Below are 18322 nucleotides of genomic sequence, written 5' to 3' on the forward strand. Positions count from 1 at the left end.
ATAAAGTAAAAATCAATTGAAGACAATAAAGCAAAATAAAAACAGTTTAATTAGTAGTAATTTTTTATTCTAAAATTAATTTAATTTCTACCATGATTTTAGACGTCTCGCATGTCACTACAGAACTGTCGAAGGTTGTTTCAAATCCCATATTTGTGACTTTTTTTGCAATAATTAAATATTCAAATTTGGAATTATTGAGTTATTAACTCTAAATTGTAGATGGTTGATTTTTTTTCTTTTATTCTAACAGGATGAGCTGGCCAAAATACCCATGTAGGTAGAGGCTAACAAAACCAAAGAAGAAGAAGAAGATATACATAACCTGATAAAACTGAGTTTGAAGGAACGTCATACGTAGAATTAGAATTATGACTGAAGTTAACTAGCTGACGTTTAAAGGTATAAAGGTGGAAACTATTCATAATGGTAATGTAAATTATAAGTTAATACCGATAAAATCCCACCTCCAGTAGTTTCATTTCTTTTTATCTCACAATTCAATACATTTTCCATCTTTTGAGCTATTTTGCCGGTTATTAGCGCGCTCATCACTGTATTGTTTATCTTACTACATAAAACAAATTATTGTCTATGAATTACTTCTTTATGTACAGGGTGTCATATGTCAAAAATGGTCATAACTTGTTAAATACTCTGTATAGTAATGCAAAACCCTATATTATATGAACAAGAATTATGAGGGGAATATAAATATGAAAAAATATATAGGGTGTCCCATTTAAAAAATTATATGTTTGATATACCACGCTGTTATTGATCACCCTGTAGAAATGGACATACTTTCCAAGCGTGGAGATTATCATTGCCTACATTTTGTCTAAATAACTTTTTTCGATATTCTATCTTCTTCTTCTTGTAGTGCCTATCCGTTTCGGATGTTGGCGACCATCATGGCAATCTGCACTTTGCACACTGCTGCTCTGAAAAGATTTGTAGTGGTTGTATTGAACCACGTTCGTAGATTTTTCAGCCAGGAAATCCTTCGCCTTCCTGGTCCTCGCTTTCCCTCTACTTTTCCCTGCAAGACCAGTTGCAGCAGTCCATATCTCTCACTGTTCCTCATGATGTGACCGAGGTATTCGATTTTGGCTGTTTTTATTTTGATTAACAGCTCTTTTTCTTTTTTCATTCTCAGCAAAACACCCTCATTAGTAATGTGGTCGGTATAAGATATCTTCAGGATTCGACGATAAAGCCACATCTCAAAAGCCTCAATTTTCTTGCAGGTGGCGTCTGTGAGAGTCCACGACTCAACTCCGTACAACAGTATAGGAAATATATAACATCGTAGTAATCTGACTTTTATGGGTATCGACAAATCATGACATTTGAACAACTTTGCCATTTTTTGAAATGCAGATCTTGCTTTCTCTATCCTACATTTGATTTCTATAGAATGGTCCCAATTTTCATTGACGTTCGTACCAAGGTAGGTGTATGTATGGATACGATATTCTATACCGTAATGGAATTATCGACTGATCCCGCACTAAAAACTCACCCTGTATATGACTATCTCTGAACAAACTGAAACAAATCTGACTGCTAGTATAGAATTACAACAAAACAACGTGATACGGGTCTCTTGGAGACATCTACTTAAAACAAGCGAAAGTTTTACTTTAATAAAATTAAAATACTATTAAAAATAAAATTCTATTAGGACCAAGTTTTCTGGTAACACCTTTGTGGTTTCTAAAATTTGCGAACCAACGAATGTTGGAGCAAATAAGGCTGAGGGAGATCTAAAAGGCTGAGGGACATCCCACTTCTCGCATATCCAGAGCGGTAAAATTACAACGAAAAATGGTCCCGCATACAGCGCATACTCAGTTGGGAGTAAAACTAATAGAAATAAATAATCTTTTCGTTGTAAAACGAAACCGATTAGAGTGCGTATGGCGCTCTCTGAAATATAAGACAGCTCTTGTTTCGTTTTACAACGAGATGATTATTTATTTCTATTAGTTTTACTCCTAACTGAGTATGCGGGACCATGGACCATTTTTCGTTGGAATTTTACCGCGCTGGACAGACGGGAAGTGAGATGCAACTTTTAGATCTCCCTCAGCCTTCTTTGCTCCACATTCGTTGGTCTGCAAATTTTAAAATCCACGAAGGTGTTATCAGAAAACTTGGTCCCAATAAAGTTTTATTTCTAATAGGTATTATTTTAATTTTATTAAAGTAAAACCATCCTTTACAATATTATACTTTTTTTCCCTTCATTCTTCTTCTTAGGGTGCCTGTCCGTTTCGAACGTTGGCGATGATTCTGGCTATGATGACTTTGTTGGTTTGCTTAATGGAATAGTTGGGTTGAGGTCTTTGTGTACCATGCTCTCAGATTAGCAAGCCAGGATATTCTTCTTCGTTCTGGCGCCCTTTTTCCTTCAATTTTACCTTGTAAAATGCATTGGAGTAGCTCGTATATGCCTTGATTTCTCATTATACAGGGTGAGGCATGAGGAACTGTACATACTCCTACCTCGTATAGAGGCTCCTATGGGGAATAACAAATGACCATTAAAAAGTGTCTGCTCCCATTGTTTAATAATATACAGGGCGAATTTCGCATTTTGACAGAAATTTGTATTCGTCATAATTTTTGAACGGTCAGATCGATGTGTCTCTTATTTTGGTCAATCTAATCACCCAATCAACTGATTTATTCAAACTAGAAAAAAATCAGGTCGGCTTAAAAAAATTAGTTCGTTTGGGTCTTAGAAAAAATTTCACCTTGTATACGCTTTTTGAAAACTCTAATATGAATTTTACAAATAAGACAAATAGGCAATTAAAATGGCGTATTTATTTTTTCCCCACACGATTACTTAATTTTTTATAAAATCAAATTTGACTATCAAATAAAAAGTTTGGTAAAGTGAACCATAGGTTTAAAAAAAATAACTTTTATAACAAAAATTAATTTTTTTTAAACAAATATTTAATTTATGATACCATCCAATCAACTGATTTATTCAAACTGGAAAAAAATCAGGTCCGGCTTTAAAAAATTAGTTCGTTTGGGTCTTAGAAAAAATTTCAACCTGTATACGCTTTTTGGAAACTCTAATATTCTTGTTCTCATGATCATTTTTCAGTGCGTCATTAATTATGACGTCATATACTGTATTGGGCGTGTCGAGACTTATTTCATGTAATTATTGACGAATCTGACAGATGCCAGAATCGTACTTCGCCATAGGTGAAAAGCTTGTGGAATTAAACTAATTAGTAATTTAGTAGATTTTATTTTTACACAATATGTTAACATGTAGGTATTTTTTATAAAGGGGAATAAAATTAAAAAGTAAACAATATTGTTAATTAAATTTATAAATATGGAAACATTCAAAAATGACACAAAACTATCCATAAACTGTATTTTTATCTTCTTCTCTAGGTGCTGTCTCCGCTTCAAAAGTTGGTAATCATCAGAGCGATCTTTATTTCTGAAACCGCGGCTTTAAATAATTCATTGTTATTACATCCAAACCAGTTCCTAAGGTTCTTCAGCCATGAGTTACGTCTGCTTACTATGGATATTTTTCTTGCATAATAACCTGGAGTAATAATAATATCGTATGGCATTTTTGCCGGGGAGATCCTTTCGGATAGTTCCAGCGCCAATTACATCTTTAACCCTGTTTCAAGTAACTAGTGTCGATGTACACTAGCCCAGGGGGACCGACGGCTTAATGTACTCTCCGAGGCACGGTGAGACGGCTCGTGTCATTATTGGAAATGAAAATGGTTTGTCTTTGGCAGGGATCGAACCCACGTCTACTGGCGTATGAGGCCAGCGTTTATGCCGTTACCCACGGCCGCTCACATAACCTGGAGTATAAACTAACTTCTAACGAATTAAATTCTAAACCAAAATACAAAACTAACTTTTAACGAACTAAATTCTAAACCAAAACACAAAATAATGCACAAAAACGTTGTGAAACACAAGGGAAGTCGAATTCGAAATTTCAAAATGATAGGTACACAAAATACTGACCTGAATAATAACCGTCACTTGACTCTTTGACACTTCTAAAAATTGGCCAAAATGGACGAAGTTTTCGTCAAATGTTCGTAATACGTGTATTTGATTGGCTAGAAAAAACGCGCATTCTAAATATCAACGAATCAAACGTAGGTTAGGAATAGACATCTTATGTATATAACCATTGTAATGCTGCATTATTTTTGTGTTTAATCACGGAGCTACCGCGTTTTCCGTCTCATCAAACTTAATGCATTAGAGAGAAATCGAAAAACTGTGACGCACTGAAAAATGATCATGAGAACAAGAATATGAATTTTACAAATTAGACAGATAGGCAAATAAAATGACATACTTATTTTTTTCCACACGATTACTTAATTGTTCATTAAAAAATCAAATTTGTCAAAATCGCAATTTTACCATAAACATAAAAAAATTAATCAACGTTTTTCTTAAAATTAAAAGTTTCACCATTTTTTTCTATAACACGTCTAGATCTAAAACTCCCCATAACACTTCTCTTTGGACTCTATGGTTTAACACAGACGTGATCAAATTGATAAATAAATTTTTAGACATCATTTTAGACGTAAATAACATAGACTTGATCAAATAAAATAAATTTTAAATTTTTGCACTTAATTTTTGCGATTTATCTTTGCAATTCAGGAATCTGCACCTTTTATTTTTTAAAATTCATAACTTTTACGAGAAGAAGACTAAAAGTCTACAACAATTTTCATAGTCTTCACAATGATAAGAGATATGTGCTGCAAAAACTTCAGAAAAAAAATAATATTAAAATGGAACAGAGATGTAGCGAGTTAAACCGAGATTTAATTTTTTTTTTCATTTTTAGGTTAAAATTCCGATTTTGACAAATTTGATTTTCATAAAAAATTAAGTAATAGTATGGGGAAAAAATAAATATGCCATTTTAATTGCCCATTTGTCTAATTTGTAAAATTTATATTAGAGTTTTCAAAAAGCGTATACAGGGTGAAATTTTTTTTAAAACCCAAACGAACTAATTTTTGAAAGCCGGACCTGATTTTTTTCTAGTTTGAATAAATCAGTTGATTAGGTGGTAATAGTGTAACGATTGACCAAAATAAGAGACACATCGATCTGAACGTTCAAAAATTATGACGAATACAAATTTCTGTCAAAATGCGAAGCTCGCCCTGTATATTATTAAACAATGGAAGCAGACACTTATCTTTGAGTATTTCTCAGCTTTCCTCGATGTTATCATTTTCTAATATTTCAGTCTCAGCAATCTTCTTCGATATTCTTTTTTTGTATAAGTGTTTCGTGGATTCCGTATTTATAGTCCTTGGACTCTGATTTTTGTTTCTGTTGGTGCTGCTCTCTTTGTTGTGAAGTATTTCATGATGAAAAAATAATACTAGACTATGGTCGCTGACCTACATTAATTTGCTGAGTTGAAGCATTTTACGTCGATTATTTCTGATAGATGTAGGATATGTTGTTGGTCACAATATAAATCTATTATAGATCTTTTTCCACAGATGTTATTGGATGTACATTTATGTTGGTCTTCTTCTTCTTTAAGGTCCATCTTCTATCGAAGGTTGGAAATCACCATGGCTATGCGGACCCTATTGGCTGCCGCTCTAAATAGTTCAGCCACAGTATAAAGAGGGGCAGTTGAACCGCTCCCCGAAAAATTGGAAGTAAAATCTGTAGTCGCGCATGGCGATCGCGCAATGTTCTTAGTCGCTTTTGCCCCACTCTCTCATTGCTAGTCGCATAGAAACGTACGGGTTTTAACAGGGAAAACCCGCATCCACTACTGGTGAACTACCAATTAAGTACTACCGGTATTACTTCTTGAGATCAAAGCGCCGACAGAGGAGTGGTTTTACCGTGGAACCTCTATATACTGTGATTCTGCACTACTGCATTCGAACCATTCCCTTAAGTTCTTAAGCCAGGATATTCTTTGTCTTTTCATATTTCGCTTTCCTCGGCTTTTGCCTTGTGTTGGTCTATATACAATGGTAGGGGAGCAAAGTATGCTAAATTTGTAGTCACTCGAGCGTTATGGGGACCTATTGGGTTGTGATTATTAGGTCCTAAAACCAAAAAAAGTTAAATAAAATTTTCCATTTTAGTGGAGACTTTTCATTTTAAAACGTTTTTATATACTTGGCTTGGTCGGTGTCACGGTTTCCACAAATTTTGTAATCCATTTTAAAAATAGTTCTAGGCTACCTACGTACCTGAAATTTTCAGAATAGCGTAGAACTAGCTAACAATGCAATATTTAACTGCTATTATACAGGGTGATTGATTAGTAGGGTAAAGCTCCGTAGATTCATTATAGTAATGGATAGCGATAAAAGTTAATAACAAAAAGTGTGGCCAACTTTGAGCTTCACATTACAAAATTAGTTAGAATGTTACAGGGTGTTCGATAACATAGTGGCAGATCAAACTTATGTTTATTTAAATCGAACACCCTGTATTTAATTGTATATTCGACATCTTCTTAACTTCTCCATTACAAAAATATAAAGGATTGTTATGTTATACAGGGTATTTACAAAGTTATAACAAATTTTATATGAAAATCGTAACAACTCCCTATATAAATGAAAATAAGCACAACGGCAATAGTTTGTTGATGCCATATTTTTTTATTTATTGTCAAAATTTTCATAAATAATTGATATTCCTAATTTTTTTTATATTGAATACAGGGTGAGTCAAAACGCAAGTACATTATTTTCTCAGTAATTTTAAATGAAACATCCTGTATTTTATATCACTATCGAAAAGTACTAAACTAAATTTATTAGTTTTTGAAATATTTTAATTTTTCCGAGCAAATTATTAATTACGGCTCTAAATCTTTTCAAATTTTAGGTAAGCCATGATTGAATTGTCTTAAACTGACAATTATTGATTATCAATCTGTAATCAAAGTTGGCTACAATTTTTGTTATTAACTTTTATTGCTATCTATTACTATAACGGATTTACGGAGCTTTACCCCACTAATCAATCACCCTGAATGGACAAATCGATTTTTTTTATTTCAAACTATTTTAAATATGTGGCTAATGCAATGATATTTTAAAGTACGTTAATAAATCGATATCTACAAATTGATGGTGGGTCAGTGGCATTAGACTGCAGATCGAAAGTTCCACAGTTCAAACCCGGCTGTTGCGTAGATATCTTTTTTTAATTTTTTTAATAAATAATTAAAAGTTGATATACTTAAAATTCATATTTTATAAGTTAATTATTATATATAATTATTATATATTATACCATTTTAAACAACCGTGGTATTATAAAAGGTACTTTTTTATACTAGTGTAATTTTTGGAATTATAATTTTAACAGTTAAACCTACTAAAAATTCATATTTTAATCTTTCGAAACATGTTGTGTCCTGTATATAACAAAACCGTGTTATTATAAAATAGTTATTTATGAAACAGTTCGTGAAGTATGCTTTATTCGAACGCACGCGATGTTTAGAGCACGAGCGCAGCAAGTGCTATATATCGCGTAATATCGCAAAAAGTACTTCACGCACAGTTTCATACAATATTTTACCTACAATAAACAAATAAGAAAACTGTAACTCTTCGTCACTGGAATTCATTTCTATTCTACAATTTTTAGACATTTAAAAATTTTAACTTGATTCAAACCACAAAACTGTCAAAACTTTTGTTGTAATTTATTGCTCATATGTCACCACCATGACAACGCGAAAGTTGAGGATATTTGATTATATGAAAGTGTGCCAAAAAACAGTGCGAAAAAGTAAATCCCATTTAAAATCCATTGTTACTTCAGGCACATTTTAAACCCTTCACGCACTGCTATTGTATTGTATAATGACAGTATTCCCAAACTAAAAACTAGGTAGATAAAGTACCTACTTTTTTATTATAGTGTAATTTTTGGAATTTTAAGCATTTTATATCGTCAAATTATTTTATATTCTCTCCAATAAATAATAAAAATGTTTTATTATAAAAAAAGTTTTTTTTTATAGAAGTGTAATTATTTTATATTAATATTCCATTTCCAGCAATCGTTTTTTCCGATTATAGCGCCATCTATCTATAATTCGATAAAATATCTCGAATAAAAGTTGCTTATTTTTACGTAAGGAATCCAAATCTGCAATAAAAATTTGGGGGTACCATTTAAGATTTTAAAGTAACCCCCCAACCCACCTCCGTAGGGGGTCGTGTTTGGTACCGTTCGATAGATTAAAAAAAAACATTTTGAAAGTGTATTTTGCAGTTTTTCGATCTGATGTTCATTTTGCGAAATATCGCGGGGTTTGTATTTAAAATTTTAAATTTACCACCCACCCCTCTCCGTGGGGGTTCATGTTTAGTACCATTCGATAGATTTTTGAAAAATATTGAAGACGTATTTTTTAGTTTTTCGATCTGACGTTCATTTCGCGAAATATTCGCTTTTTTGTGAAAGTTTTAGATTATTTTTGAAATATACACTCTTTTGCATGTACTTAACTTACCTTATCTTAATCTGACAATTTGGAGTATTTTTAAGGATAGATTTTTTTTCGGACCCCCTTAACGAACTTCCCTGTGTTAAGAGCCAATTTATGGTAGAGGTACATCTGCAGGGTACCAGGTTTCTCCCCATGTAATAATCTGACGCGCTCGAGTAACTGCAAAAATCCCCGCTTGGGCTCCCCTACCACAAATAAAATAATAAAGTAGAACCACAAACATAGTTTTTATTTTTAATTACCTCTGCTTCTTCTTAGAAAAAAGTATGCAATAATTAGTTCGTATGTAAAGAATGGGAATATTACCGATATTATTACAATACCACATATTATTTTAAATATTGTGTACAAAATGCGTACAGGAAGCATAATCATAAAGAATACAAAATATATGGGGAATAAAATAACACTGATAACTAAGAAGAGCACCTTTAATGTACTTTTTAAAAGTATCAAGATATACCATAATGGATATCTCAAAACCAATAACGATGGTCCAAATTGTTCTCCAAAAAACCTTACATTCTCAACTATTAATCCTGATGGTATACCTAAAAATATATCCTATTTTACAAAAATTAAAAATTTACTAAAAAATAGATACTCACTGTTCATAAATATTTAATTGAATTATTTGTTCTGTACATAATATTTAAGCGGTTAATTCTTGTTTATAAATTTTGAAGATATTGTCAAATAATGACAATTTTTATTTTTGTGGTTCTAGCAACGAACTGTCAACACTGATTCACTGTTGAGAATTCGTTGGGTTCTAGTTTTTTATCTAATGTGTCAAGTGTGTGCCACAGTAGTGTGACGTAATAACAGAATTTGTTGATAATTTCATATCAAAATAAAAAATAATCAATCAATAAGGTTAGCACAGAGCCTTTTTGACGTACCTATTTGTAACGCATGCTTGTATTTTAGACACGTCTAGAATTATTGAGTTTGTAGGTATATATTTTCTCAAATTTAAAATATTGCATCAAGGGGAAAATTGCGTGCGAACCTTATTGATTGACTTTTAGGCACTTCGACATTTGGCAGAATCGTATTAGCCAAATGTGCACTTGCTAAATAAATATCCCATATCTTTTCAGCCAAAGCATGGCTGAAACCTTAAATTTTGAAAATACATAGCCTCTTCATAGTCCGTTATTTAACGGTAGAATATTGCAAAACCTCTAAATTTTAAAGAACCGCTTGGATTGACATGAAATTTGGCATACACATAGCTAACAAGTCAAAGAAAAAAAGTGATATTGTGCCGATATGTGCTTTTGCCCTGGGGGTGCTTTTCACCCCCTCTTGGGGGTGAAAAAATATTCGTCCAAAGAAAGTCAGGAAATGGATAAACTGGATAATTTTAAGTAACTTTTGATCTATAGAGTTTTTTCATTAAGTCAATACTTTTCGAGTTATTTGGCAGTGAATATGTTCATTTTTTCAACAAAATAACCACGCTTTTAGACGGTTTTTCGCAAATAACTCAAATAGTAAGTATTTTGTCGAAAAAACATTCTTAGAAAAAATATAGCCTGTAAAAAAATTTAAAAAATGGTGTATACATCACGTCTCTACACCTAGTACAAGCAGAGTTATAGCTAATGAAAAATAGATTCATATTCGTCAAATTCCAAATGGAATACTTTAACGTGAAATAACCAAAAATGAAGCACATTTCGGGGAAAACTCATTACAACTTATTTGAAGTGTTTAAAAAAAGCTTCATTTTTGTTTAAAAAAAAAATTCTGGTATCAAAATTTAACAAGTTACGCTCAAAATAAAGTTAGTCCCTTTTGGTTTTGGTAAAAAAATCGAGAAAATCACCCCCTAATTAGTATCTTAAATAAACTTAATCGTTACGACTTCACAAGTTTCTTGATTCGTGTATATATTGTTTATATGATCTGTAAGTTTCATCGGTTCAAAGTCCTTATTATTGAAAGGGCTGTAGTTAAAATGGGTTGAACGAGTCACTGATCACGAATGTATGCAAATTTAGAAGCACCAAATCTTAATCAACTTTTGTCTAACAGAAAAACAAAAAAATACATGATATTCAGAAAAGCAAATCTGACTTTTTTTGTTTACCGAGATTTTTGGTATCTCTAACAATTTTTAAGTTATTTTGAAAAAAAGCATATATTTCAAAATTCATTTAAAAAAAATGAACATATTCACTCGCAAATAACTCGAAAAATGTTGACTTGGCCAAAAAAGCTCTATAGAACAAAAGTTACTTAAAATTAGTCAGTTTACCCATTTCCGGACTTATTTTGGACATATATTTTTTCACCCCCGGGGCAAAAGCACACATCGGCACAATATCACTTTTTTTCTTTGACATGTAAGCTATATGCATGCCAAATTTCATGTCAATCCAAGCGGCCCTTTAAAATTTAGAGCAAAAACCGTGAAAGAATGGACAATCAATAACTTTGGCGGTTATACACTCTTTTTAACACAATTCCTAAATAATCTTTTTTGAAAACGATTTTCGAAGTGGAAATCAAAACGTCCAATTTTTAGTTAAAAATGTAATTTTCATTTCAAACAATTGTGGCTGAGCACATTATTTAACTTAGTCGTATCCGATATTAGGCAACTATCCCATAATAGAAGACTTTACTAATTTGTCCTAATTTTTTGTGGCTGCATAAATTATAATTAAAATATAATTTTCTTGTACATACTTCATAATATCAAATATAGATTTGACATCGATTGTCATTTTTGTCAAAAATTTATGTTATAGTTATGTGGGGGACAACAAAAAATCTTTTAAGTAGAAATTTGAAAATTATCTACGCAAATAAACATATTCAAATATCACCTCTAAACAATATTGTCTTGGGTAGGTATCTATCGAGTAGTACTGACAAAAATGAGCCTAATGTTACAGTAATTGATAGACAATATTCAGAAAAGGATTTTGCGGTAAAAGAAGCAATACATAGTAAACAAACTGTTCGAAAATTAAAGGTAATATGTGCACTTTTAGGCCTCTCCGTCACTTTACTTGGGACGTTTGTGTTCATAGAACTTCAAAAATCAGAAGAAGTTGGCTCAGAAATTCCAAAATGGAAGTTTTATATAAAAAGGTTGTTAAAGCAAATTGAAGACGTAACATTATTTATCCAAGAGCCGTCTAGAGATAAACTTTTACCAGATCCTGTGAAATATCCATATTACCAACCTCCTTACACATTAGTGTTGGAGTTTACAGATGTTATGGCCCATCCAGACTGGACCTATAGAACAGGTTGGAGGTTTAAAAAACGTCCAGGATTAGATTACTTATTAGAGAATTTGGTGGATCTGTATGAGATTGTTGTATTTACAGCCCAACCGGGGATGTCCATTTTCCCAGTAATCGAAGCTATGGATCCAAAACATTTAATCTCATATAAATTGGTTCGAGATTCTACACACTTTGTAAACGGCCTTCATGTGAAAAATCTAGATAAGCTTAACAGAGATTTAAGCAAGGTTATTGTCATTGACTGGAATGCTGAATCTATCAAATTTCATCCAGACAATCATCTAAATCTTGATAGGTGGCAAGGAGAAAACGATGATACTGTTTTGCTGGATCTGACTTCGTTTTTAAAAACCATAGCTCACATGGAAGTTGAAGACGTACGAGAAGTTCTAAAGTATTATAAGCAGTATGATGATCCACTTACAGAGTTTCGTAAGAGACAGCTTCAATTCTATGAAGATCATAAAGATAATAAACAGGAGCATGGAGGTTTATCCAAAACTACTCCAAAATTTTTCAGCAAGTTATTTAATTACTTAATCTAATTCAGTAAACTCAGTTACGCTAAACCAAAAATTGGACCCATCGTATTTTTTCTAATTTTTACAAAAAATATATATTTCTTTAAATTTTAAAATAAATTTTACAAAAACTAAGCACATAATAAATTTTTAAATATGATTTAAGCTGTTTGTATATACACTCACCGTCACGAAAAACGGGCACCCCACAATATGGGTCATTTTTGATAGCTCGTATTTCCTAAACCTGTTGTCCGATTTAAGTGATTTTTTTAATATGCTATAGCCTTATTCTTTAACAATATCGCTGTGATAATATTGTTGCTAGACAAGTAAATTGTCATTATGTACCGGGTGTACCAATCAAAATGTGTTTTTTCTCAAAGTTCACTACACCCTGTGGAATATTCTAGCATTTATAAATTACTGAAATTAAAACCCAACCATAGCCTCAGGTTTTCTTAACATTTTGTTTTTTTATTCATTCGCTTATGTGGGATAATGAAAAAGTTAGGTATTTTAACAACTAGCAATGTTTTTCATCAACACAGGGTGTTTCTAAATAAGTGCGACAAACTTTAAGGGGTAATTCTACATGAAAAAATAATGACCGTTTGCTTTGTAAACATATGTCCGCAAATGCTTCGTTTCCGAGATGTTCAATTTTTTCTTACAAACTGACGATTTATTTATTGTTTTAAGACTGGTGCCATATGCAAATGAAATTTGGTAGGTTTTGAGGTACTTATTGTGCATTTTTTGACGTACGATTAAAAATTTTATATTCAACATTAGCATGCATACGGGTCATACTACCCGGTCATGTTACCCGTATGCACGCCAATGGTGAATATAAAATTTTTAATTTTACGTCGAAAAATGCGCAATAACACCTCTTAAAATCTACCAAATTGCATTTGCATATCTCAACCGGTTTTAGAGCAACAAATAAATCGTCAGTTTTTAAAAAAAAATTGAATATACATATGTTTATAAAGCAAACGGTCATAATTTTTTTATGAAAAATTACTTCTTAAAGTTTGTCGCAGTTATTTAGAAACACCCTGAAGTGAAGAAGACCATGGCTAGTTGTTAAAGTACCTAACTTTTTTATTATCCCTCATAAGCGAATGAATCAAAAAACAGAATGTTAAGAAAACCTGAGGCTATAGTTGGGTTTTAATTTCAGTATTTTATAAATGCTACATTATTCCACAGGGTGTTCCGAACTTTTAGAAAAAAACACAGTTTGTCCGTTTTTCGTGCCGGTGAGTGTATTATGATACAAGTAAATGAAGGAACTCGCTCAAGACAACGCCTGACAAATGAAATCAATAATAATTTTTTACTGAATGTTAAAACAAATTGTGAAAAATAGTGAAACTGATACAAAATGGTTATTAATAGAGAGCGGAATATATGCAACACAACATTACCAAAATATGCGCATATATATGCATTACTTTTACTACAAATATGCAGGTATTTTTTCTAAATTTGTCTAAATATGCAAATGCATATTAAAAATACTCAAAAATAAAACAATATATTAAGTCGTAAGATCTTCAGAAAAGTTGCCTTCAAAAATACGTACAACTTTCCTCAAACAATCGAAGCCCTCATTTTTTTCTAAAACATTTTTTAATTTATTTCTAATTGTAATCCCTGTATTTGCGGGAATTTTTTGACAATGAGCAGAAAAAGTGTTAACAAGATTAACCGAATCACTTAATTGTAAATTCCTTTGTTCTAATGACTTTATTAGATCTGGTAAAAAACTAAAATTAACTTTTATGAACATAAGTTCTTTAGCAATTTGTACGTTACTTAAAGAACAAAGTACGTTACTTAAGCTGAAGAACAAAAGCGAAATTGTCTACAATTTGATGGATTTTTGTATTTTGATGCTTCTCTCTATGTCCGTCTTTATAGAAGTAAAAGCGAATTTGTCGAATAAAAACACTCTTTCCAGAAAAATTTCTTTTGTGGGACATGATGCTTTTGTTTGTCAGTTCCTCATTTAAAAAATGAAATGTTAAAATGAATGTAACTTACGATTTTGGAACATGCCTTGCAAAATACTTTGTCTCCACTTAGCTTTAACTCGGGAAAACACTTTATCCAAGCACTTTTTTGAATGGTAGACATATTTAAATTTAATATATACCAATCACTTCAAAAACACTAAATACGATACAACGTTTACTTTAAACAAATGTTGGCCGGAAACTGACAAAATAATTATTAGACCCTTAAAAGCAGGTAGGTACACTTCGCGTCATATAAAACTGGTACACTTTTTTTCCCCAATGTAAACCTGTGTTCAGACTGACAATTATTGTTCGTGAATCACTTCGTTGTTGCCATCACAGGTAACAGAATTGCACTAAATCTAAATACAAAAAAATAACAATTAAAATGTATATTTCGAATTGTAATACATATATTTAAATTCCACACTTGTTCACTGTAAAAATTATCCATTTTGTATTAATTTCAAATTAAATTTTTAATTTTTCCAGTATGTTTTATTTATTCTATACAACTTAATGCAGTTTCGTCCTACAATTTACGAGAAACCAATCACACCTCTCGATTTGACATTAAACATAATAATTTAAAGTCATGTCAAGATTTATTATCTATCATTATTTTTTAATTGAAATATTTTCATAAATTATAATAAAATACGAAATAATGTATGGGTACTTAATTGAGATGACGGAAAATTACAATTGTTTTAGTTTTTAGTAGGTATATTAAAAAATGCGGTCTGTCGCACAGCCCCGTTTTTACCTAGTTTGATATAATATTTTCGTTGAACTGGCAACGTTGCCCTAGAAAATAGAATGACACTTGTGACAAGATCAACTTACACAACTTGAAAAACACGATTTTCGGTTATAAGAGTTGTACCAGTTTTTTTTGACGCGAAGTGTACCTACGACTTGCTACGCTAATAAAATAATATTTTTCTGGGAACACCCATAATTGTTAAATTCAGGTAGTAATGGGAAAGTCCAGATGAGCGATAGATAGATAAATAACGAGCTCGTTCATATCGAAGTTATAAAATTCCAACTAAGAGAGGAAAATTTTAAACTTTTATACAATTTATTTTTAAAATATGCAAAATAAATCGTTTTTAGCTTAAATATGCAATGTTGTGTTTGTTGTCTGAAAATATGCAATATATGCATCTATATGCACTTTGCATATATTCCGCTCTCTAGTTATTAATAAAGAATGAAAAAGATAAAAGTAAAAAAAAATCTGACACCAACCAGATACAAAAAGAAACACTGGATAATGGAGGAAATTTTAGATTTAATGGAAGAAAGAACAGCAGAAAAGACATGATAGTTTTAACAAACACAAAAAAATTAAAGAATTAATTCACAACAATAGAAAAATAAAACCGGGAATAACGGGAAAAATTACGGCCATGGGTACATAATTCGCAAATATTTTACGGTTATCCCTACCTTTTCTGTCTTTACATGGCAAATTACGTGTAGTAAAATTCACACTGGTATGGATATGTACATATTACTAGAATGTCATTCTACTTGACAATGTCATAACTAGCTTAAAGAGATGGCTTTTGAATGTTCTTGGATAACTGTTATTTTTTGTATAATTGCAAATTATTAATTCAGTTAATAAATGTGATAATTTTTTCACTAGCTGTGTATTCAGTGATTGTAATAATTTATATGTACCTACAACAAAAACTAATACTCAATCGAGAAAAGAGGAAAAGTGTTAAAGTGATTTTTTAATAAACGGAATAACTTTTAACGGAAACTTTTTTAATAAATGGAACGCTTACAATTTTGAACATCTTTAAAAACAAAATACTTGGATCACAGAATATATCTTGATATTATTTTTATTCTATCTTCTATATTTATACTAGTATTCTCTGCTTCTATCTTCCATAAATAATACACAACAAATAACTTTTTATAAAGTTCACCTTTTAAATCAATTATTTATCAAATACACGATATATCAATATTATTTAATCAAGAATTCAAAATATTCCCGATTCATGTCAAATAATTATTTAAAATTGTCACTGATCGTCAGTGTCTGACTGACAATATTCTATTCGACTGAGTGCGTTGTATGATACAGATAGATTTGGAAAATTACCACGGACATTGTGTTCATTTTTTTCGAATCCTGAAAAAACCAATAAATATTTTTGAAAAATCTACTAAACGCAGAATGAAAGACTAAATTATTACCGAGGGCCGAAAGTCCCTTAGAATAAATAAAAAGTTTATTTTGAATGAGATATTTGAAATCAAAAATAACACTAAATTTTCTCTTAGTTTTTCACCCCTGTAACTTATTAAAATAACCATTATAGAAGCTCTCAGGGACTTTCGGCCCTCGCTAATAACGCAATCTTTCATTCTGCGTTTAAATTTTTTAAAAATACTTTTTTCTGAGTTCTCTCAGGATTCGAAAAAAATGAATCCCCATTTGAATAGCATTGCAGCCGAAAAAACGTACTGATCCTCTTAAAGAGATGGACAGAATACAATAATGAGTTGTTCAAAGACGGTAAAAAAGAACAGATGGAACTAGAATCTAGAAGATGGTGTGGCTTTAAAGTTATATAAAAAAAAGGAAATTCAAATGATATTAAAAAACTGCCACATGACTAACAGTAGGTACAGACCAAATCCCAATAAAACGTTTAAGGTGCATAAATGATGAAATTTTAGACATTAAGTATAGTAGACTTATTTAAGACAATATACAAAACGGTACATACATATATAATAGTTACTCTCTACCTTTTGCACTATCCCTAAAAAAACAAACACTAAATACTGCAGTCAATACAGGGCAATATTATTATCAAGTCATGTTCGCAAATTACGTTGATTTTGAAAGAGTATTTAACAAATCTACATTGCTTGTTCCAACATCAATCATCACTCAATCTTTCCAAATCCTTTCTACACGCTCATCCGGTAGACTGCACGAGTACCGAAACTCAAGCAAAATATGTTGATATAATCTGACCAAATCGTCTAATCTTCAAAAGACAAGGAACTACTTTGTGCCCAGCGAAATCACCGGATTTGGCATCTAATGATTTTTTCTTATGGGAACACGTAAAATTATCCATTTACGCTTAGGCTAGAGATATGTACTGGTTTGGAAGGACTTTCAAAGAATTTCGATTTTTTTGGTTTTAAAAATAAATACATCTGATAAAAATATTAAAATTATTTTGCCTAATTACTTCAGAATTATTTTTCTGTTATATGAGCAGTAGAATAAGACAACAAAATAATTCGTTACGTATGATTTTTGAAGTTATACTTCTTTAGGTGGGTTGGGAGTAAAATATGTGCGCGAATTCATCAAAAGTCTTGGTCCTGGGCGCAGCTCAAACGTTATACGGGCTCTGATTGGGTAATTACAATGACCTGTCAACAATTGTTCAATATGTCGATTATGGGTAAACAAATGTTGTGTATATTAGTTTTTATTGTTGTGAGGACAGAGAAAAAAGCAAGTTTATAATTGTAGTGACTTTTTAAATAGTTTTTAAAAGCAACAGGTACGTATTTGTGAATGTTTCAGTATCTATTGTAATAAAAAATTACATAGGTACTTACCTATTTGGAAAACGTATGTACCTAATTATCTAGTAGGTAATGCTTTGATTTACATAATTTGATTACCAACAAAACTTCTACCAATCTTCATCTAATATATGGTTTTCTTATTCTATGTTTTGTTGTATTTTAATTAATATTTTAATTCCACAAAAATCAAACTAATTTGATTACATTCAGAACTGTCAAACAGTAAAACGTTTGGTTAGCCTATCTTCGCACATAATAAGTACGTATAAGTGGCTAAATGAGTAGAGACTTCGTTTTCAAATCCTAAGGAACCTAATAAATGCAGGTTCGAATCCCAATGCATTTTTAAAATTTTTTTTT

The 18322-nt window shown here is 31.3% G+C and overlaps 1 protein-coding gene and 1 long non-coding RNA gene across 2 annotated transcripts; one reads left to right on the top strand and one right to left on the bottom strand.

Annotated features, from left to right (window-relative positions):
• Nucleotides 1-8765: 8765 nt before the first annotated feature.
• Nucleotides 8766-9570, bottom strand: LOC126886627 (uncharacterized). Its single transcript, XR_007698722.1, has 2 exons — nucleotides 9166-9570; nucleotides 8766-9108 (listed from the first exon to the last, which is right to left on the bottom strand). It is a non-coding gene; the product is annotated as an uncharacterized LOC126886627 (long non-coding RNA).
• A 1722-nt stretch (nucleotides 9571-11292) lies between these two features.
• LOC126886628 (mitochondrial import inner membrane translocase subunit TIM50-C-like) lies at nucleotides 11293-12483 on the top strand. Its single transcript, XM_050653621.1, has one exon. The coding sequence runs from the start codon at nucleotides 11322-11324 to the stop codon at nucleotides 12369-12371; it is 1050 nt and encodes a 349-aa protein (XP_050509578.1). The 5' UTR covers nucleotides 11293-11321; the 3' UTR covers nucleotides 12372-12483.
• The last annotated feature ends 5839 nt before the right edge of the window (nucleotides 12484-18322 follow it).

This window comes from Diabrotica virgifera, chromosome 6, assembly GCF_917563875.1.
Source record: "Diabrotica virgifera virgifera chromosome 6, PGI_DIABVI_V3a".
Taxonomy (NCBI): domain Eukaryota; kingdom Metazoa; phylum Arthropoda; class Insecta; order Coleoptera; family Chrysomelidae; genus Diabrotica; species Diabrotica virgifera.

What these genes read in the sequence shown, in the direction of transcription:
- LOC126886628 (XM_050653621.1), top strand. Translation starts at nt 11,322, where the DNA reads ATGTGGGGGACAACAAAAAATCTTTTAAGTAGAAATTTGAAAATTATC.